The sequence below is a fragment of the Podarcis liolepis genome (assembly GCF_965112155.1).
Source record: "Podarcis liolepis genome assembly, chromosome: 11".
NCBI classification, from domain to species: domain Eukaryota; kingdom Metazoa; phylum Chordata; class Lepidosauria; order Squamata; family Lacertidae; genus Podarcis; species Podarcis liolepis.
Window position 1 is genome coordinate 39,512,932 of NC_139565.1, and position 23,183 is coordinate 39,536,114.

Sequence of the window (23,183 nt, forward strand, 5' to 3'; positions counted from 1 at the left end):
CTTCTCCCAGCTGTGCTCCTCGCAATGCAAGTCACCTCCGCAATCGAGCCAGAAACTACAATCCCCAGCGTGCTCTTTGGCTCGTCCGTATCGCCATAGGCGCCTCTGCTTGCTTTTATTTCGGGCGAGCTGTCAAAGTGATGCATGATGGGAGCTGTAGTCCTTTTATTTTTTACGTCCCTCGGCGCCGCTATCATGGCGGCCAATGGCAGAGTGGGAAACGGGGAGTGACAAGAAACGGACATGCGCAGTGCTTAGAAACCACAGACCGGGTATCGTTAAGATACGGGGGAAGCGACCTTGTTGTGTGTGTGTTTTGACGTTTGTACCGTCTCCTTTACCTACGGCTCTCTTTGGTGACGTAGGCGCGTAACCCCGCCCCGTCTCCAGGGGGGCACTCCGCTGTGGGAGCGGCGAAGGCAGCTTCTTCTTGGTCTTTCTCCTTCCTTCTCCAAGATGGCCGCGCTAGGTGTAAACAAGGTCGGGGCTAGTGCGGGGCTGGATGCCGGGAACAGGCAGAGCCGGAGTCCGGCCGGGCCTGTGGTGAAGGTGAGCAGAGGGAGGCCGGGGGGGGGGGCTTCCAAGCCGCCTTGGCGGAGCCCCCTCGCCGTTCGCTGTCTTGGGTGGGGGCGGGAGGAAAGAGAGGGGGGAGCCCCCGCCCCCTTTGGGCTCCCGGGCTGTAGCGCCTTCATCTCCTGCGAGAGCCTTCACGTTCTGCGGGTCGATTCTCCGGTTGTGCCCGTGTTGGGCAACCCTCGTGTGTATTTACCCCCCTCCCTGCTCCCCCTTCACATTACACACATACATACATACATACATACGTACACACACAGACACACACACACACACATAAACACACACACACACAGAGAGACATACACACACACACACACACAAACATACACACATATATAAACACACATACATGCATACATACATACATACACACACACACACACACACACACACAGACACACCTGTATGCTACGTTGTATGTTCTGTACTGTTTAAAGCAAGGGGGTGTCCAGAGCGATTTACCATGCGTGTCAGATAGGTTTGAGAAATGAGGAGGTGGGACAAGGTAGGGGGAAGTCACATGTAGGGTTCCAGCTTTTTTCTCCGGCAGGGTTCCAGCTTTTTGCATCTGTGCAGTAGGCGGTAATTAAGCAAGTGGAACATCTTAGGACATGAAGATGCAACTATGGCAAAGAAACAGAAAATGTGCTAAGTGCTGCTCACAATAGACCCATCTAAATTAATAGACATGACTAACTTTGATTTCCATGGGTCTGCTTTGAGTAGTTCTGCCTGTCATAGAGTTGTTGAAGGTATAAGGAAATGTTCCATTATAGGTGGCAATAATATAGAGGGGCAGAACAGATGAAGAGGCGAAACTGGTACACTGGGATTCCCATGCATTTGGGAACTGTGCAAACATTTGTTACAGAACTGGAAACATATTAAGTATCGTAAACGATATGGACATTGTATCTTGATAGCCTTCTGTCTCATTTTGAAAATATTGCAGGGGTTGGACTAGATGGTCTTCGTGGTCCCTTCCAGCCCTACAGTCCTGTGATTCTATAATTCTTTGATGCAAAAATGCATTATGTTCCTTCCACAAGAGTGTCTAGTGACCTTGGGTGGGTTATGATCATGAACATGAGATCCAGTTTGTGGCTATACTTCGTTTGGATGTTCTGCCATACAAAAAAATGTGCATAATGCAGATAGAATGATACTTAATAATCCTGGTCCAAAATGTATGGTTTCACCCTAAGGGTCAGCCTGACAGCTGAGTTCACAAAAGTTACAAACCCACACAAATGGGTTGTATTCTAGCTTGCCCACATATTATCTATGTTAGTTACAGTGGTGTGTTTGTATTTGCTATTTTAATACAGATATTTTAGATTATGGATTGTTATATTATTGATATATACTTGTTTAATTTGTAATTTTTGCATGCTGTCTTATTAAAAGTTTCTTTTTTAAAATTGGGATATAAATTTATTAAGTAAATAAATAAATTGGAATTTTTGCTGTTGTGGAATAAAAAATGTGATTTCTTATAAAGACCTTCTTAGGAAAATAGTTGTTACTTTCTTTGAAGTGCTATCTTAAGTTCAGTTACATGAAAGGTTCTCCCTCCTGTGTAGAAATACAACTATACCGAGACTAAGGCTGCAGTCCTATACCTACACCCCTTAGCTAGAAGTAAGCCCCAATTCACTCAGTAGGACAGATGTGTGTAGTAAGGTAGTCTAGGGAATACAACATACCAACCACTAAGGAAGTGCTTTGGGTCATGGACTACAGTTTTTAGGATCCACTAATTATCTGGTAGATCTTAGTATATAGAGCTAACCTGAAACTTTATCATAATGAGGTCTGACCTGAGAGACTGATGCGGCTGTCCTCATCCCAATCCATAGTGGCATCTGTTGGCTGCATCCAAATACACATACCGTATTTTTCGCTCTATAGGACTCACTTTTTCCCCTCCAAAAATTAAGGGGAAATGTGTGTGCGTCCTATGGAGCGAATGCAGGCTCCTTGGCTTCAGCGATAGCAACACGAAGCCTCTGAAGCACAGAGGGAGCGTTCCCTCTGTGCTCTGAAGGCTTCGGGTTCCTTTTGCTGAAGCTGGGAGAGCAAGACTCTCCCGGCTTCAGCAGAGAGGGAGAGCTGAGCAGCGCCCCTTCAGCCAAGCGGGAGGAGAAATGGAAGGGGGTCCGTTTCTCCTACCGCTTCGCTGAAGGGGCGCTGAGCAGAGAGGGGGAGAATTTTTTTCCCTTGTTCTCCCCCACTAAAACAAGGTGTGTCCTATAGAGCGAAAAATACGGTAGTTAACCACTTAGGAACATATGAAGCTGGCTTATACCGAGTCAGAATATTGGTCTAAGTAAGTACTGTTGATGCTGACAGGCAGCGCCAGGACTTCCGGCACGAGTCCCAGGCCTACCTGGAGATACAGGGGATTGAACCTGGGACCTTTTTTGCATGGTCTTTACCGCTAACTTTTAGCTCTTCCCTAGTGCTTAAAAACTGAACGTATTCCCTTGTAAATTATAGGTTCTGGAATGTGGAGTCTGTGAAGATGTATTTTCACTGCAAGGAGACAAAGTTCCCAGACTGCTTTTGTGTGGTCATACAGTCTGTCATGACTGTCTCACTCGACTTCCTCTCCATGGCAGAGCAGTTCGGTGTCCCTTTGATCGGCAGGTTACTGAATTAGGTAAGCGGCTTAGAAATTGTTGAATTAAGAACGTAAGAAAAGCCCTGCTGAGAAGACTAATGACCTGTGTAGGTCCACCATCCTGTTCTCAAATTGACTAACCCGATGCCTATGGGAGGCCCACAAGGAGGACACCAGTGCAGCAGCACTCTCCCCGCTAGTATTAATACACTACCCCCTCACGATGGAGGTAGCAGTCATTTTATATAGGTTTGCCAAATGGGCAGGTACAACAGAGACACTTAGAATATATCTGCATAGCTTGAATATACTGAGGCAAACCACCACTTAAAAAACAAAACACTGACATTGGTTGCAAGGCAGTTCAGAAGTTTGACTTGTGCCCTTCAAAAGTTGCAGCAATGTGATGTGATGAAAAGAGCAATGTGCGCTATGAAAACATATGGAAGAAATAATGTTTTAGAGGAAGGATTGTTGGAAAAATGCTCTTGGGGAGACGGTGACCACCCCCAGGACCTCTGAGCATCTCCCAGTAGGCACGTCTGTGGAATGACATGTCCCTTCATCTCCAGAGTGCCTCTCTGCGACACTTTTCATATGAAAAGTGCACACAAGTCTTCTAGCATCCTACAGCAAGAAGAAACAAACATCTGTAGATCTAAACTACATTTTATTTACATTCTATACAGACAATCCATAATCACGTCTGTGTTCTCCAAGCTCTGGCAGAACAACCTGTTGCATACTGCAAAAGTGAAGGTACAGTACAAAAACACGCTCAGATGAAAGAGATAAGACAGTCTTCCATTTCCACACTCTTCTCAGACATCTCATGTGATTTATACTAATCACACTAGCAGCATCGGCTGCATAAAATTCCCAACAAGAATAACCTCATTTGAAGCATAATAGATTATCCAACCTATAATGTATTGAACACATTGAAATATACCTTAAAGTAAAACAAGTTTAGGATTTGCCTATAAGAACATTTACTTTTGAGAAGCCTTGGTTATGCATGAAAGCAAAAGTCAAAATCCCAATTTTTCCCGCATCAACAAGGGTCTCTTCTAGAACTAACAGGGATGAAACACAGGTATCTAGGAAGCTGCCTTACACCATGTCAGGCCAGAAGTCCTTCTAGCTCAGTATTGTCAACACTGACTAGGGTTTTGGACAGGGATCTTTCCCTACCTAGAGATGCCAATGAATCTACCATTGAACTATAGCACTTTCCTGTAGCCCCCGGCCACCAAATGTGCGACATCATTCACTCAGAACTATTTCAAATTTTTATTTTATTAAATATGTGTGGTAGTCAACCAGTCATATTCAGAGTAGGCCCCCTGAAATCTGTGGATTTAGTCATGACTAACTTAAGTCCATTGATTTCAGTGAGTCTGCTCCGATATTACTTAGTTTGATACCACCCTATATTTCTAATCTTGGTCACATTATCGTAATATTGTAAACATTGCTTGTGAAGTTATCTCAGGACAGCTGTTTAGTGCTTAATGTCATAAGACAATAAAAATGGTAGCAAGGTCAGACAGGTTCAGTCAAGCAAGGTTGTGTTTATAATGCAAAATAGTTCTATTATGTAGCATTAATTTGTATAATGGCATCTGTGTGCACGGAACTGCAAGGAGCAGCATAAGAAAAAGACATGTCCCAAAAAATAGGATTCCAGGTGGAAAAATCGAAACTTGAGACAGAGCTGTTAGAACCAAAGACCAAGGTATTATCGAGAATGTACAACTTGCTGCTTAAATGGAATACTCAGGATGAGACAGTTAAATCAGCCATGATAAAGTGGGCTCAAGACATTGGGTACAATATCATGTTTGAAGACTGGGAAAGGTTATGGACCACCGGTATGAAATTTACGGCATGTAATGCCTTGAAAGAAAACATTATGAAAATGATATACAGGTGGTACATGACCCCAGTCAAGCTAGCTAAGATATACCATTTGTCTGATAACAAATGTTGGAAGTGCAAGGAGGCTGAAGGAACATTCTTTCACCTTTGGTGGACCTGTCCAAGAGTGAAGGCCTTCTGGGAAATGATCTACAACGAGCTAAAAAAGGTGTTTAAGTACACCTTTCCTAAGAAACCGGAGGCCTTCCTCTTGGGCATTATGGGCCAAAAGGTGTTAAAGAAGGACAGAACGTTTTTTATGTATGCAACCACAGCAGCAAGAATTCTTATCGCCAAATATTGGAAGACTCAAGATTTGCCCACACTGGAAGAGTGGCAAACGCAATTGATTGACTATATGGAGTTGGCCGAGATGACTGCCAGGATCCGAGATCTGGGAGAAGAAGCAATGGAGGAGGACTGGAAGAAATTTAAGGACTATTTGCAAAAACTTTATAAGTTATATGAATTATAGGATTTCGTACGATTTGGAAGGATAGCCCCAGCAATGAGAGTGGAATATATATGAAATTAGATAATAATAATGAAAGAACCAATGTTTAAATGTTCAAAAAAGGATAATATATGTGTTTATTGAGTAATTTGGATAATAAGTAATTTAAACTTAAAATGCAATTGAAAGTACAAAAGAAACACATGAAATAAGGTTATAATTTGCTGACAAATTTATTATTAAGAATGCACTGTGCGGGAGATGTGGGGAAGTCCGTTGGTGGATTGAAACAAGCTTTGGAAATAATCTGTCTTTTTTCTTTTCTTTTCTTGTTTTCTTTGTTTTTCTGTGCTGTTCATTTCTAGCTGGAAAAAATGCAATAAAAAATATTTTTTTAAAAAAAAGACATGTCCCTGCCCTGAGGAGGTTACAGTCTAAATTTGAGCTGTAGGGAGAGACAAGGGTAAGAGTGCATAAATATGTATACTTAAGGATTTGTTCTGGTTGAGCTGAGGGCTGTGAAAAGGGGGGGGGGTGATGAAGGGTTTGAAGTAGGGAAGAGTGGCATCAGGTAGGGGGCAACACTGCAGAAAGAACTAAGCTGTTTAAGAGAGCAGACATTTCCTTTTAAACACAAATACTAGCTCCGTTTGTACAAGCCAACTCAGATCCCTATTAAGTTACGGTGCAGTGACCCAAAACAAAACCTTTGAAGACAAAAGCGCCCATCAAGGCACCATTAAATGTGCTTAATGAAACAGTGTGTGGCTCAGCCTTCATAAGCCTTACTCCTTGTAGTATCTTACAATTAAGCTGAACAACCTGAATATGTTTGTGCCTCAGTCCTAGGGAGAAATCTGGGAAGAAATCTTTGCCACACCTTTCATTTTCTCTCCCCTACTCACCGCTCAAATATTGAGTGATTGGGGGAAAGCAATTTGCCGCTTTCCCCCTTTCCTGTTTGTAGAACTTGTAAGAATTCCTTCCATGATTTCTCAGTCTTCACTTTGCATCCATCCCCTTCCAAAGGATACACAGTTCAGTTATTTGAACTAGGATTTGACTTTCTGCGAATGATTACACATTCCCATCAACAGCACTAAGGGACCTTCATCATGGAGGTGCATTAAATTGTTTTTTCACTTTTTGCCAATCGCTGTAAAGAGACTGCTAGTAACTTCTCTGAATTTTCCTCCTTTCGGTGGTGGGAGAGTTTGGAAAGGGGCTGAAAAGCTAAGCTATGGAAGAGAGAACAGCCTGGGCAGTATGTTAAAATAAACACAAGACCCAGTATGTACCTGATTAACACTAAATTAGCACCGCTACTCAATAATTCTCCCCGCACCCCTTCCTGTACTTGTGTGCGGGACAATCACAGCTATCCTTTTCGAGTTTTGGTCTGGTTTCTTGGGCAGGAGAACTCTTCTTAATATCTGTTGCTGAAAAGTGTGTGTTCTGGCTCTGATGTCCTCAGTCACTGATGAATCAAAGAGGAATGTACCGTAATCAATGGGCTCAGTATTCACTCCATGATTGCCCACATAATGCAGTCTTGTTTCTGATATGCAGGCTCCCTGCTATTGAAGCTTCATGCCTTTTCTAAGGAAAGGCTGCCAAAAGCTGTAGGTTTGTTGTTGTTTAGAATGTTCCATAGATTTCATGAAATAGGCATATCTATAAAATTATGTAACCTGCACATATGGTATATGTCAAGTAAATATTTTTTTTTAGTGAGGAACCTGGCAGTTAGCATTTGAATAGTTCCTACATTAGCTGAACTAAATTTGGACAGGCTTAATCAAAACCACCATTTGTTTTGAAGTACTGTACTGGAATCCATCCATGAAAATATATACATGTGAAAAGGTAAAAAACCCAGCTGTCCATCAAGTATTTATCCTAATCTCTTAACAATATTTGGGTGGGTTAATTGAAAGTTGAAGCCAACAGAGATAGAAGCAATTTGTACTGGGTCAGTACAAATTCGGTAGCACTAACATATTTAAAGGCTTGTTGTTAAAAATGAAAAGCACAATTCAGCCCAAGACCAGCGTTTTGTACCCTGTTGAGTTCTTCAGTGTGTCCCATTAAAATGAAAGAGCCCTAAGTTATTAACTTTAGACTACATGCAAAGGCTTCAGATCAAAGATCAATGAGTGAAAGGGAAAATATATTAGTGCTAATCTATGAAGTCTTCTGAAAGTTAGCAGAAAACTTCTCACACTAATGTTCCACAACCAAACATGGGGTTGCAGTAGGAGAAATATGGTGAATAAGGAAGATCCAGCATATAGTTTATAAAATCTAATGGACCATAAGATCTTGAGAGAGAGCTCGTGCAAACTGAAAAACATCTCTGGCTATGGGATCACTTTTCAAAAGAATATTGTTTTTTCTGTCTTGATTTTTTCCCCCTCCAAAACAGGAGATTCTGGTGTATGGGGTTTGAAAAAAAACTTTGCTTTGTTGGAACTCCTGGAACGACTTCAAAATGGGCTTGGTGGTCAGTGTGGGACAACTGAAGAAGCCATTGGCCTCTCTGGAGAGGTAGTAGTAATCCATTTTGTATTTTGCTTTGTGTCACTTTCAGAGTAGTGTTCCCAATCACTTTTTTATATTTCAGTTTGATTGTCCTTTTCAGATGTCATAAATGTTTGATTTTAATTCAGTGATTGCAACAATACTACATTAACAACTAAAAGACTTGTACCTAAATTACATGTTCAGGAGTATCAAGTGGTACAGATTCTCCTGCACTATATAATTTCAGATTTGTACCTGCACTCTCAATGAGAACTGTCAAGTAACAGCTGTTCTATTCGATATTTCTGACTATATAGTTATTTCTAGAACGTGTATGCTAGTTCCCTAGAGCAGGTATCTATAAAATTTAGTTTCATCGATTGGGCGATAATTGGGCAAGCATTGGGATTTTGATTTGTAGCCATAATAAGCTTTCAGCACTTTTATTCACCAAGGTGTTTGAAAATATTTTACTGATTTAATTGTGTGCATTTTAGTCTGTTTTTCTTGTTAACTCTGTACAATGCCCTGGAATCTAATATGAAAAACATTTTTATGCGACCAGTCACCATGAGTAAATAATGTTCTAGTTTTTCTTTTTGTTAGTGCATTGTCCGCTGTGATGAAGATGAAACGCATCTTGCTTCAGTATACTGCACTGTTTGTGCCACTCACCTGTGTGCAGAGTGTTCCCAACTCACACATTCCACGAAGACACTTGCAAAACACAGACGTGTGCCCCTTGCTGATAAACCTCATGAGAAAACCATGTGCTCTCAGCACCAAGTGCATGCTATTGAATTTGTGTGCCTGGAAGAAGGGTGTCAAGCCAGTCCTCTCATGTGTTGTGTCTGCAAAGAATATGGAAAGCATCAGGGTCATAAAGTAGGTTATGTCAATTCTTTATTGTCCAGCTATGTCATTGTTAATATGTGACTGAAAAGGAGAATTTGTGTTGGGTTTTTTGCCCATTTGACAAACCATCAGACTATATTTTGTTCCCTCTCCTATTCTTTACATTACTTATTTTATAAATTTAATAAAGGCAATGTTCCAGGGTATCATTAAGCTATCACTAAAGCTGCTTTCCTGCTGTCATCTAGGAGGGCTGCTAGACAATTTTGTGTTCGTAGATTGATGTATAATACTGTCCAGCTAATGCTTATATTTAATTTTCCATCTCTTTTGAAACATAACTAGTCTTTACATACTTCTTGTTAAATAATAATAAAGTTTTTAAAATCTTACTATGATAAATTAAAGATCACTGCTTTTGAAAGATGATTCATGCAAAGGAGCATGCAAAGACTAGTTACCTTGTGCGCCTACATTTCTGCGCTAAGCACCTGAGGCAGAATGTCCAAAGTTTTGCTCTCTTTTCTCTCTCTCATACTGTGTGTTCAGATTTACTTTTGATGCTTTCCCCTTAGCACAGTGTTTTGGAACCAGAAGCAAACCAGATCCGTGCTTCCATTTTAGACATGGCTCACTGTATAAGAACTTTCACAGAAGAAATATCAGATTATTCTCGGAAACTAGTTGGAATAGTTCAGCAGATAGAAGGAGGAGAACAGATAATTGAAGATGGAATTGGAATGGCTCATACAGAACATGTAAGCAAGCTTGTCATTTCCTCAACCTGCACATAATCTTCATTATAACTATTAATATCTCCCCACCCCTTTACATTTTTTAAATGAAGCAGTATGCCATGTTATCCAGTATTAACATGACTCACAAAAGCTTTTTCAAGGCCACTGATCAAAAGTAAGTTGGTATGGGCAAGGGGGGAGGACCTTCTGGAAGGAGAAAATAGAGCCAAGAAGTCTGTTCTGTTAACTCACTAGTGGTAATGGACTATTTTGCAAAGCTGTTTTCCAGAAGAAAGCAGCCATGAAGAAGCAGAAATGATTGATTTTGGAATAATTATATAGATGATAATGAAAAATACAGCTAGGATACAAAGTGCATGCCTAAGTACTTAGACTTACCTAGTAGGGTTTTTATTTACTGTATTGCCATATCACTAAATGATTTGGAAAGTTTTTCCTTTTCAAAAATGGCTTACTATGTAGCATGGCAGGTAGCTACTGGTGAAATACAAATCTGACATTTCCTGGACACGTGGAACTTTGGTTTGTGGGTTTTTTTATTCCAGTCTGTTTTTATTTCTTTTCAGAATCTCCTAATGCTGTTCCTAGCTGATTTGACTAGGACACCAACCTTAGTATTATGCAGAAATAGCAGTGTTGATTATACTGTATAAGGTTTTCTGTGGAAACGTCATGAATTAGATTAGCTTGCATATTTCATCTGTTGGTGATCAGGCTAATTTGAATGAAGATACATATTAGAATATACCTGGTACTTTTGTTACACTTTGCTTTAGATGCAGCGATTTGTATGTGGTACATAATTCTGTATTCTAGAGCTACAATTTTGGTCCTCAGTTGCTTCTAATTTGTGAATTTCACTTCTAAAAGCAATGAGTTAATAGGTTTACAGTCTTTTGCTAAGGCACGTGGCAAAAGTTTATTCAAAGGATAGATACTACTGGGAAAGTGGAAGGACCCCATAGTGTTAAGAGTAGTTCTAACAGTGAGCTATTAATATATATTATGGAGTACTGTGCCTCTTCTAGCTGAGTTGATTCAGAATAGGGAGTCAGCACTTCCAACTCATAGGAGAGCCAACAGAGATCACGAGATTTGAAAACATAAAATATTTTGGCAATACTTTAACATTCATTTTTTAAATATTTTATTAATTTTCCAAAAATAAAAATAAAATAAAAACAACAATACATATTCAAACATAAAAAAGAGTTGACTTCCCCCTATTCCTTTCCCTGGTTCCATTGTTTATCATCATACCACATGTCCATTTTAAATTGTAAAATCATTAAAATTACTTCTTTTCCAGTCATAATGTCTTTACAAGTATTTTTAAGATCCTGCTAATGTATTAGCCTGTGTATGTATGCAATAAAGTCCTTCCAATCTTCTTGCACTCCTTTAACATTCAAAACCCACTGACATTCTTCTTCTAGCTTTCCTCACAATAATGGAGGCTGGTAACATTTTAAAAACGAACACTAATTTCTCCAGAGAAATTAGTGTCTTATGTCTTATGTTAAGCAGTCTACTGGAAATGGGTGTGCCAGCCCATTGCAATGGAGAAGGATATTAAAGCTCTGTCTTAAAGAGGTCTGCAACAACGTAATGCCTGTCTCCTTGATTTCATAACCACCCAGGTCCCAGGTACTGCAGAGAATGCTCGTTCATGTGTACGAGCCTATTTTTCTGATCTTCATGAAACCCTCTGCCGCCAAGAAGAAATGGCACTTAGTGTGGTTGATGCCCATGTGCGGGAGAAATTGATCTGGCTTAGGCAACAGCAAGAAGATATGACTATTCTGTTGTCCCAGGTTTCAACAGCTTGCCTTCACTGTGAAAAAACATTGCAGCAGGTGAAGTATCCATAAAGTGGCCCTCTTCCATATATATGTACTTTAGGTTGCTGACTAAGGCTGACAGTGTCCGGTGGTTTATAAATAATTTGTAAAAGTTTCTCTGTTGGGTGAGTCCCTTGTGGGAGGGAGAAGTATTGGATAACAAAATAATTATTGTTGGAAAAATACTGTGTTAGGAATTTGCTTTTATTGGGTTAATTGTATGTGTAAGCTTAGTTATTCTAAAATTCTGCTTCTACAAATGGTGATTTGGGACACAGCAGTGGTTTGTAAAAGTTTCTCTGTTGGGTGAGTCCCTTGTGGAAGGGAGACGTATTGGATAACAAAAGGATAACAAAAGGGGGAAGATGGGAGGCAAAAGTGCTGTAGCATCTGAGTCAAAGGATAGGTTTGAAATATAAAAGTTTAACGTAGTTGGTGATGCCTTTTTCTAGTGAAATGTTTGGGATCCACACTTTGGAGAAGTAGCTAGTTGTATAGAAATTAATGTAGAAACCTATTAGGCTTGGCCTTAAGAGACAAAATACTGTAGGGGCAATGTTCTTACATAGTTACTTGAGCATTAAAATAAAGATGTTCAGCTGCCTCTCATGTACCAAACAAAATAAAACAAGAGAAGGAGCAATCGTGTGTGTTGATAGTAGCACCCATTTTTAATCCTAATTAGATTCTTTTCCCATTCAAGTCTTTATATTTGCCAGTATTGTTTCAGTTGAATAATACAGTAGCTTTCTTGTCTTGGTTCCTGTGTAGTGTTACTGTGTTTTCCTTAAGACAAACAAAAGCTTCTGTGAACAGCATGCATTCCTGTCTTCCATTTCTCCATTGTTGATGTATCATGAAACAATTTATTTCAGTTATAGCAGAGTTTTAAATCTGCTTGAGTTAAAGTTCAATTTTATATTTAGTAAAAAATGTAACTTTCTTTTTGGTAGACATAACTTCTTGCTCAGCTGGATTTTGAGAAGGAAAACACATAGGTGGTACTGCATTCATTGTATTAAATTTAGCTTCCTTTTTAAAGGATGACTGCAGAGTTGTCTTGGCCAAACAAGAAATTACAAGGCTTCTAGAAACACTACAAAAACAACAACAACAGTTTACCGAGCTTGCAGACCATATACAACTTGATGCTAGCATTCCAGTTACTTTTACAAAGGTACAGTTTTCTCATGTTTAGGTTGCTTCAAGACTTTGATCATGAATCCAGAGAGAAGTAAGAACTCTGTCCTCTTTCTTTCTTTCTTTCTTCCTTCCTTCCTTCCTTCCTTCCTTCCTTCCTTCCTTTCTTTCTCCCTCTTCTCCTCTGCCACCCCAAGTACAGCAAGAAACACTCATGGCCAGCTGGCTTTTGAAACTCCCCAAATTACAAGTAATTTGCAGCACTGTGCAATCATGTCTTGGATATATCTACATTTTTAAAAAAAGATAGACCCAAAGACTAGGGTGACTGTGTAGGAATGTTTTTCTTTTGTTTAACATCCTATGTGACTGTTGCCCTAATTCAAAGTGTTTTTGTTAAAATAGTATCTGCTAATGAAATGACCTTGAACCTTTTCAATTGTACATGTTTTTGTTTAGTCAAACATATTATCTTGCAGATTGTCGGACTAAAATTGTAACCATTCTGTTCACAAAACCTTTAGTATCCTCAGCAGAAAACCCCCACAACTTACCAATGAGAGAAATTAATCATTTGGGGTAATATCCAGCATCATACAAATGGTCTTCAGCTCACACAATGTGGCTTGCCCTTCTTTCTTTCACCTCCTGCAGCTCCCCAAGCGCTGGATGTGCTACTTGGATTATTTTCTTTTGAACAGTTTATATTGTTATTTGCAAATCATTTAGATCCTCTTGGTTAAGTGAAATCTAACACTTGTTTAAAAGCTAAATAAAAGTGTTGGCTTTCTACTTAGCTTTGGCTCACCCACAGAACCAGCGTCCTTTAAGATGAAACTTACGTATCCTAAATGAGACACAGTGATTAATTTATGAGCAGAGGGCGATGTTTATGTTGCAATTTATTGTAATGTATGTTGTTGGTCTTTTGCTTATTTTGCTTTGGTTCTTGTCTGTTTTTTGTAAGTTTTTGGTTGTTTTAAATTTGGAGGTTTAAGTATATGTATATATATATATATATATATATATATATATATATATATATATATGTTGGTGGGAAACTGTCGTGTGAAGGGGCAATGGCCGTAATAAATATCAATCAATCAATCAATCAATCAATCAATCAATGAGACACAGTGTCAGAAATTCAAAGCGCTCCATGTGTCCACCCAAATACCCCTGCACAGGAAGTGATCAATTTCTTCTGACTACTGCTTCTCACACTACAATGGAAACGCCTGACACTGGGTGGTATTCAGCTAAATTTTACTCAGAGGAAACCCTCTGAAATTAATTAACACGACTAAATAATTTAAGTAGGTCCCCTCTGAGGAATATATAGTTGATGGCCCATCAATACATATAAATTCATACACCCCTATGAATCAGAGCATGAGTTTCTTCCATTATGACATTTAATCATCTTTGCAGTTCGCGAAACTTAAAACACTGTTAACAAGCAAGAAACTTACACGATACATTACATTAGGATTTTCCTTTGCCACAGCACCTTGAGCTAATAAAAATTCTTTTTGCGGTGCGTGGGGGGGGGGGCAAACTTCAGGTTTCTCTCTATATCTTTTTTCTTGGCTGCAGGACAACAGGGTACACATTGGGCCAAAAATGGAGATTCGGGTTGTAACTCTGGGATTAGACGGAGCTGGCAAGACAACCATTTTATTTAAGCTGAAGCAGGATGAATTCATGCAACCTATTCCAACAATAGGCAAGTATTGTTGATTTTGGAACCTGTGAAATGTTATATAAATCCTTTGTCAGAAGTGTGGTTAAAAGGCCCTTCCTTTCCATCCTCCTTTAGGTTTTAATGTTGAAACTGTAGAATATAAAAATCTGAAGTTCACTATTTGGGATGTAGGAGGTAAACACAAGCTGAGGCCTTTGTGGAAACATTATTACCTCAATACACAAGGTAAGAGTGTCAAATTTCATATTTTGACTCATTGAAATATACAATGAATAATTATGCCTATTAAAAGTAAGAAGGGGAATGTTTCTTAGGTTTATTGTCAAATGCTGTAATTCTAAACACATCTTTTTGGAAGTAAATTCCATGGAAATTAATGGGTATTGCGTTTCAAGGCACAACAATTCAGGGGTCTGACTGCTAGACGACATTTTAATTTCTTCAGTTTTGGTCTCTGTGACGAGTGACTTGCATTTACTTTCAGATTTGATCTTTGGCTTTGCTTCAGGCTGATACAGTTTAGAAAGTTGTACAGTGCAGTTTATTTCAGTAAAGAAAATGGTTCAGTTGCTAGTTTGTAGTAAGTAAACAATTTCTGGAAAATATGTATAGACTTCAGATGTAGTATATAGGGCTGGAGTCTTTCCCCTGTTTCCTAAGTTATAATATCTGCGTGTGGAATGAAAATGTGTAGCAAAATGTAGCTGCATAATTGTTCTCTTCCTGTAGCGGTGGTGTTTGTTATTGATAGCAGCCACAGAGACAGGGTCAGTGAAGCACACAATGAACTTGCCAAACTGTTAACGGAAAAGGAGTTGCGAGATGCTTTGCTGCTGATCTTTGCCAATAAGCAGGTATTGTGATCCTTTTTTTAGTTTTCTCATTTGTCTCAATTTAACTTCATTTTGCTAGTGTGAAGTTAAGTATGGAAACAAAATTTAAAAGGCTTATATTAATTGTAATGTTTCCTCTGATAAACTGTTAATTTAGCTGAAAATAAATAAAAACCCCAACCTTCTTAACAGTCTGTTTTGGGTCTTCTACTAATTTCCAAAATCTTGCAGATAGAGTTCTAGCCACGTTTCTTAAAAACATAATTGGTACTTGAATACTTGTGAAGATTTAAATATATTTAACAAAATTCTGTAGGTTTTGGCACTGACTTTAATTTTCAATCTGCCGCATTCATAAGGTAAGATTACTAATTCTTAAGTTACTGTCTATACATTTAAGTATATGGTTGTTGTTTACAGGATGTGGCAGGGGCACTTTCCGTAGAAGAGGTCACAGAATTGCTGAGTCTGCACAAACTCTGCTGTGGTCGGAGCTGGTACATTCAAGGGTGTGATGCCAGAAGTGGCATGGGACTGTATGAAGGACTGGATTGGCTCTCAAGACACCTGGTAGCCGCAGGTGTGCTGGATGTCGCATAAGGTCCTCTTGAGAAGCGTTAAGCTTGAAGATCACTTAATTTATTTGTGTGACTTGAGATGGTCAAACGCGAACTTTTCATCTAAGGCTATGTATTCTAAAGAAAACAACTAACATTTTTGCTGGAATGCTTATTGGAGTGTGGTACAGTGAGTGTGTAATTCCTGTAAATTATGGTAATTTAATAGTGGTGTGGTGGATTTGCAAGAAAGGTGCCTTGGTGTTGTTGTTTTTTTAAGAAATGAGATTTGAAAGGTCTTACACTTCCCTATTAAGCAACTAATTTATCTTCTCACAAGTACTTTAGGAACTTAGCATTTATTTGACCTTGCTCCTTTCAGAGTTGGCCTTGCTGCATTCGCTTTTTCTCAGATCTCACTTGGGCACGTAGGCACACACAAACCACTTCTTGATAAAAAGAAAAATGAAGTAGACATGGTGCCGGGTTGGGCATAGAGCCTATGTACTTGTAGATGTGTGTGCATTTCGTCTGGGTACCTTGTGTAGCTTGCAGATGAGAGAGTGTGGAATGGGCACACCTACCAGCGGCAAGTGGTCCTTGGAGTTGGTGAATGCTGCCATCAGGCCAAAAGACCTTTGCCATCCTTACTCTATAGCTCCAAATATCTTCTCCCCCCCCCCCCCGAAGCTACTGCAACCAAACTCCTTCAAAGTTTCATTGTCGTTTTCCTCCTTCATCTTCCATTTTAGAGGAAAAAACATCACCTTGCAGAAGGATTAGCAGTAATGGATGCTGGAGTTTCTCATGCTTCTCTTGGGCCCGGGTTAATGGCCGGTCAGGTCTCCAGCTATCCAAGTGTAGACCTAAATGTGCCCTGGTTAAAATCTATCCTCAGTTGTACTTGTTTGTCTGACTGAGGTTGCAAGTGGATGTTGCCTAAATATACATTTTTAGTGACTTTTTGGGGGAAATTTTATTTTAATCAGCTTCATAAAATCCTTCTTTCCCTCCTTCATTTCCCTCCATATGTACATTGTGCCATGCAGGCAACTTCTGATCTGGTGGTACATGATTACATACCCCTCTTTCCATAAGATCAGTAATGGTTTATTTTCAGTTCTTGATGGGAAATCATGTACAGTTTTGGAAAGCCGAAGTACCTCTCTTGCAACTCCCTATATAAGAAACATTGAAGCACAATTACACTGTCACAGTGGCTGCACTTTTACTCAAATCTGGGGTAAGCTTTGCCTTCAAAACTTCTTTTCAGCTACAGTTCTATGGTGGATAGGCTTGTATATATATTTTCTAACGTCAGAGGATCTGTGAATGGGGAAAGCTCTGTAACAAGGATCTGTAGCAGTTTATCTCATTGGCCTTAATCAGTTTATCACTTGGTTAGCTGCTTGAGCACATTGTGTTTTGCAGGTCTGTGAAATATTTAACCCAATTACATGAAGACACCAGTTGTTAGCATTTGGATTCATCCTTTTGGACATTCAGTCCACTGAGGAAAGAGGATGTGTGTCTTTGACAGGAAACTCGAGTTACAAGACCCAAGTTGTGTAATATACATCTGGATAACCTACTGCAGATACACCAATGGAGGAATTGTGTGGAGCTGTGTGAGGAAGTGCCCTGTATCTTATACCATGAATGTGTATGTGGTTGAGTAAAAGTTCAGAGTTCAAATGCTGATTCCACGTTGCTGTGGTCACTAGTCCCCAGGCTGCAGCAGGCAGGGCTGAGGCAGGCAAATTTGACTGCTGGTCCTGGCCTAAAAAGGATAGTTCTGTTTTTTAAATCCAGATTCTCTCCCCAAGCAACATAGGAATTAAACTTCATACCCTTCTAATTGTGCTCTCAGCACAAGAATTTCTGCTTGCCGGACAAAATTACCCTCCCTCTCCTTCCCATGGACTGTTCCAGGGGTTTTACCAACCTTCCAGAGCAGATTCGGGAAAGGAGGGGGGAAGCTGCATTGCATTAGCAGGAGTCCTAGTGCTGGCTTCCATTGACAAGCTGGGTTAGTTGAATCTGGCCTGTAATGTTCCTTTCGGAAACCCTTTGAGTAGACTGTTTTCCCTATGTTGGTTCTAGATAACACAACTAAAATTAGATCATTATAACTAGTAATTAGATAATCCACATGCAACATGTGTTTACTTCAACTAGAGGTCTGCTCAAACCTTAATCCTGAAATAGTTGAACGTGTTGCTTTTTGTAACCAGCTATACACATTGAGGGATGCAGCGCAAGACCATGCATAGGGGTTTTTTTTTGGGGGGGGGGGGGAGATTAAGTTGCACTGTGTCCAGTGAGGCTTGTTCCTGTGTAATTGAATGCAGGATTGCAGAACTACCTTTCCAACCTTTCTGATGAAATGTTCCCGGTAAGCTGATCTAGAAAAATGTTACTAAGGGCCCTCAAATTCTTTACAAGTATAAGACTCCAAAGTGTCTGAATACCTTGAAAGCTTCATGCAGTGTTCAGTTAGGAAGGAATATTGCATATAGTAGGCTGCCACAAATTCTAGGTCTGATTTGAAGCATGAGAATTCTGCTACATAGCTGAGATACAGTTGTTGCCATGATGCAGTTCCTTTCTTTTCTGGCTCTTCTAGGTGAAGCAGATACTTACAGCCACTCTCACTTTAACTAAAATCTTGTTTGCTGAATCCTGCTTTGTTACAACAAGTGGCTATCACTGCCCATACAAGAGACCTTTACCCTCAAGGAACTTTCCTCTGCCTCAATGAATAACCTCTTCACAGCATACCACAAACCTAGACTGGATGCATTTATGTGCAAGGCCTAGCTGTGTGTGTTTGAAATAATTTGGAGACTTTTGACTGCATTTCAGTGAGGCCAGGCTTTCACTTATTTATACCCTTTTTATTTTTCAACACTATTCAAATGCATGACAACACGTGATAATGCAGCGGTTGGGAAGGGTAAATGTGAATTGTTCTTCTGTGGCTTTAATTGCTGTAGCGTTATTGTTCTGGGCTCTCCTTGTAAAACACTCAAGATGTTTTAGGACATTGGATAAATACTTGTTTTTCAAAAACCTGTTTGTTCCTGTCAAGCTCTACTATAAATGTGGTGGGCTTGCATTGAAAGTATTGAAATCCACTTAAGTGACTGTGAACATAAGTGTTGCATTTGTTTGAATTCAAACAATTACCAGATAAAATTTTAGCTGCTTGTTTGTACTGTATATAACAATTTCAGCTATAAACTTCAAGCTTGTTTCATATGATGTTGAGCTTCAACTCAGTTTAGTATACTGATATGTGCTAGTTTTTAAGAAGTGTTTCAACTCCAAGGAGATTTTTAAAGGTTAGCATAAAAGCTGTATTAAGAACAGACAGTTTGTAAAACAATTGGGTCATAGTCTAGTTTTAACTGTGAAACTAAAATGCAACATTCAGTGACAAATAAGAGGTGTATATTAACGTACTGCTTTAAAAAATAACGTATTAATGTATAGGGCTTCATTCCTTGACATACTCTAGCTTTTAACTGTATGTAATGAATTCTTTTCTAATTGTGAATTGGGAGTGAATGGAAGTACTGAGAGGGGTTATAGCACCAAGACTTCCATGTTCTGGGGCTACACAAGGTATAAAATAGCTCTCAAAACAATGTTGGATTAAAAAAAATTGATGGTGTGATTTCAAAATGGCCTTGGACCCCCTAACAATAAAAATTCTCTAACCAGCTGGTGGAATGTGTCGTCTTTCTGAAGTCGATTTTTGCCACTTAATTTTTCTCTCCCCCCCCCCCCGCCTCAAATAGTTATTTATCGTCAACCAAGAAAGTGAATAATGAGTGAATGTGTCTGGATGTTGGATGGCTTATATTTGTAAGTGGGAGTGGGGGGGGGGTTCAAATGAATGCTAAGTGTCTCCTGCCATTCTTTATAGATGTTAGCTCGAATAGAATGTGGTCAAAACAAATGACACATGTGTGCATGTTCAGAGGTTGACCTCAGTTAGTCTTGGGGCACAAAATGAAGGTGATGAGTGAAAGGAAACTGGCCGATATATGCATGATAGCCTGCAGTCTGAAGCTAGCACATAAAATTGAAACCAGAAGCCGGTGGAGGTGCCTAGGTAATGCTGGCAAATGACAGCCACCCCACTCACTGTTCTCATAATTCCAGGGATTACTGAAGCAAGGTTTTCTTGGGACAACCCCTGAAAGCAACGAAGAGGATTACAGGGCTTAAGTAAAGTGGGATGGTTCTCATCCTCCTTCCCCTCTCTGGGTTCCCCTTCTGCTCTTCCTCAACACAGCTATTTAGCATCACTTCTAAGAAACTGCAAGTTGCAGGAACCACTTCCTCATTAGTGCCATCTAGTGCAGAGAGAGATTGTTCCTTCTGCCCCGTCCCATCCCCCAAGTTCTTCAATGAACCCACACTGAAGCAACAGTTTTGCTTTTTTCTTGCAGACAGACTGAAGGGATTCCACCCCATGAAGGAGGGAAACTGATGGATGGAAGTAGGCAATTATCTGGCAGTGGTTTGCCAGAAGGTGTCGCAAGGTTATGCACCTCTGCTGCCCCCCAAATAGGAACGTACACACCCTGCAACCATCTGCCAGGGGGAAAAAGATGAACTTTTCCCATTCTTGCTCAGATTTCAAGAACAATGGATTAAGAAAGGGACAAATTACTATAATCCTTTTATAACAATTCCACTCAAAACCTAAATGATACCTATTTAGTATTAGCAATTATCAGCGGCTCAAATTATACTAAATAACATACAAAACAAGTGATAAAGAAAATCTTATTGTCAAGAATGCACAGTAATGATTATGGTTACATGTTGTATTTGCAATTAAATACATTTAAAACCCTAAAAAAACCCATTCTATTTTGTGGGTAATGAGTTGGCAGAAACAAAAATATTTCAATGCTGGAATAGAGCTGCTCGCAATTCTGCAGCATTTTTCCATAATAAAAACCATTGCAATAAATACACAAGATGCATATTTTTCTTTTTTGCGGCTTTTATTTTTTGTATAAAAAACATTTTAAAAAAAGATACAGCTGAGAGCACCTCGGACACAATGATTAGAAAGTTTCAGAACAGGTATCAACCTTTCCGCAGCAGAAAAACATACGAGGTGCATCATTTTTGAAGTCCCTTAATTGCAAGGTTTCTTTAAAACCCTATTTCATTTCACTGTGATATTAATAATGCTGACATCTTCATAGGGCTTGTCAGTTTTGGGGTTGACTTTCACATTTGAAATTCTCTGAACGACTTCCATTCCTTTAGATACTCTTCCAAACACACTGTGTTTGTTGTCCAGCCATGGCTGTGCAAGGCCATATATCAAGTTGACGGAGCAAAAGAAAGAGAAAATTATGATTAAGTCTCAAGTTACTATACTGAGAACTGTGTAATGTAAACTATTGCTAACGGGATCTCTGTAATTAAAAACTATTACACTTAATGCTTGTTTGTTTGCTCACTTGTTTAACTCTCCAATCCAAAAGGCTGCATGTGTACGGAAGCTGTTTCCGCAGACATATCCCAAGCTGGATAATGAACCATAATCACAAAACTGGTACTGCCTTTACAGTTTCTGTGCACACATTAGGTTGTGGACAAGTTTTGATCATTTGGTGGGGGGTGGGGTAGGAGAACTAAATCCTGCTACCTACCGTATTTTTCGCTCTATAACACGCACCCGACCATAACAGGCACATAGTTTTTAGAGGAGGGAAATCCATAGGCATGCCACCCGTAGGCATTCCCTCCATAACACGCACAGACATTTCCCCTTACTTTTTAGGAGGAAAAAAGTGAGTGTTATGGTGCAAAAAATACGGTATTTAAGCTATTTAAATTAAATATGTGTATCCCCTTTCCAATCTAGTGGTTCACAGGGCAGCATATAACATAACAATAATATGAAACAGATAACTCATCTCTTGATGGTAAGCAGCCAGGAGAGCAGCTGGATAGTAGGTTTGATGTTAAAACCTCTCCCCATGTCTCTGTTATCCTGCCAGAGGATAACAGAGGGGGGTGGGAGAGACCAGACCTAGAAAGTTTCCTGCCCAGCCACACTGGATGCAAGTCATTCAGGGATGAGGCCTATCTAGTGGAAGAAAGACAGGTGTTGGACTTGGCCCAGGGACCCCTGCCTTCAGATAGAAACTCAGCCTTGAACTGCAGTGCACTTTGGGTCAATCACTATCTTTCAATCCTGGCTTCCAGATCTGGTAGTAGCAAGAATAAAACATAGGATGTCACAAGCACCTCAGAAGAAGGGAAAGATGTGCTTTTAATTTTAAAAAGTAATCAGATTAAAGCTGTGTTACAGAGAACTACTCCATTTGGACTTTCCAGCCAGTGTCTGCAGAGGAACATAGGGGTTTGCAAATAGCCAGCAACTTTTAACCTGACATATGCACAAAAAATGAGAAGTGGGCAATAGCTCATATCCAATTTTGCACTGGTTTCAGAGGGATGCTGATGTACTTCAAACTTCTCCCTGCTTCTCCAAACCCTCTGAAGCACAGTTACATATATAGGGTAAGTCTTTAAAAAGAGGCCCTGTGGAACATGTGTACTCTGTATCCATGGGGCCTCTTTTAAAGGACGCACCCTATACAACAATGTGTCTCCTTGCTGTTCTCATAAGCCCAGCAGAAGGGTAAGGGCTCATTCCTGCAATTGTGGTAAGCTTTGGAAGCATCACGGTATAACCAAACTCAATGCCTCCAAGTGCTCTCAAAGCCCAATTCCACATCAGAGAAGACCCTGCTACTCTGCTGAGTTGGGAAATAAGGCAAAGCATATAGTAACAAATTCTAGCTGGCGGTCAAGGGCAGCAAAAGATGCTGGGTCTCTTAAGAAGCATTCAATTATGGGTGCTGCCATGCACAACTGAAATGGTACAGGCCATGTACAGGCTTATTACCTCATATCTTTGGGGAAACAAAGTATAACAATAATGTTTTTCTGCAGCTAATGTAATATGGTGGCTCCTTCCCCTATAACCACCAAGTAGACTAGGGACAGGAAACATGTTTTTTTCAGTTACTGGACTGTAACTTGCATTGCATGACCTGCATGATCAATAGTCATGAGATGACAGGAGCTGTAGTTCAACATCTGGAAGTCCGTAGGCTTCCTCATCCTTATACAGTGGTACCTCTGGATACGAACGGGGTCCATTCCGAAGCCCCTTTCACATCCAGAGCAGAACGCAACCTGCGCCTGCACATCGCAATTTGCCACTTCTGCGCATGTACGTGACGTCATTTTGAGCATCTGCGCAAGTGGCGAAACCCGGAAGTAATGCGTTCCGTTACTTCCGGGTCGCCACAGAGCACAACCCAAAAACTCTCAACCTGAAGTAACTTCAAC

General features: G+C 40.0%; 2 protein-coding genes across 4 annotated transcripts in view; one reads left to right on the forward strand and one right to left on the reverse strand.

Moving 5' to 3' along the window:
• Positions 1-140: 140 nt before the first annotated feature.
• Positions 141-19,510, forward strand: TRIM23 (tripartite motif containing 23; the record flags this gene model as incomplete). Of its 2 annotated transcripts, none has more annotated exons than XM_083465341.1 (11): positions 141-272; positions 3,076-3,238; positions 7,999-8,120; positions 8,703-8,981; positions 9,527-9,709; positions 11,350-11,565; positions 12,593-12,727; positions 14,287-14,416; positions 14,510-14,620; positions 15,125-15,249; positions 15,649-19,510. In XM_083465341.1, the coding sequence occupies 11 exons, from the start codon at positions 141-143 to the stop codon at positions 15,826-15,828; spliced, it is 1,776 nt and encodes a 591-aa protein (XP_083321467.1). In that variant the 3' UTR covers positions 15,829-19,510. The 2 variants fall into 2 exon arrangements, with proteins under 2 accessions (XP_083321467.1, XP_083321468.1); XM_083465342.1 differs by having other exon boundaries at positions 175-549.
• PPWD1 (peptidylprolyl isomerase domain and WD repeat containing 1) overlaps positions 18,074-23,183 on the reverse strand; it is a 15,060-nt gene continuing 9,950 nt past the window's right edge. Inside the window, exons 11-12 of one of the 2 annotated variants that reach the window (XR_014517069.1) lie at positions 21,636-22,968; positions 21,131-21,480 (exon numbers count right to left, since the gene is read on the reverse strand). Coding sequence is in view for 1 of the 2 variants with exons in the window: in XM_083465317.1 (XP_083321443.1) it covers positions 20,977-21,120 (144 nt within the window). In the remaining variant the exon portion in view is untranslated. The other variant, XM_083465317.1, reaches the window with a different exon arrangement.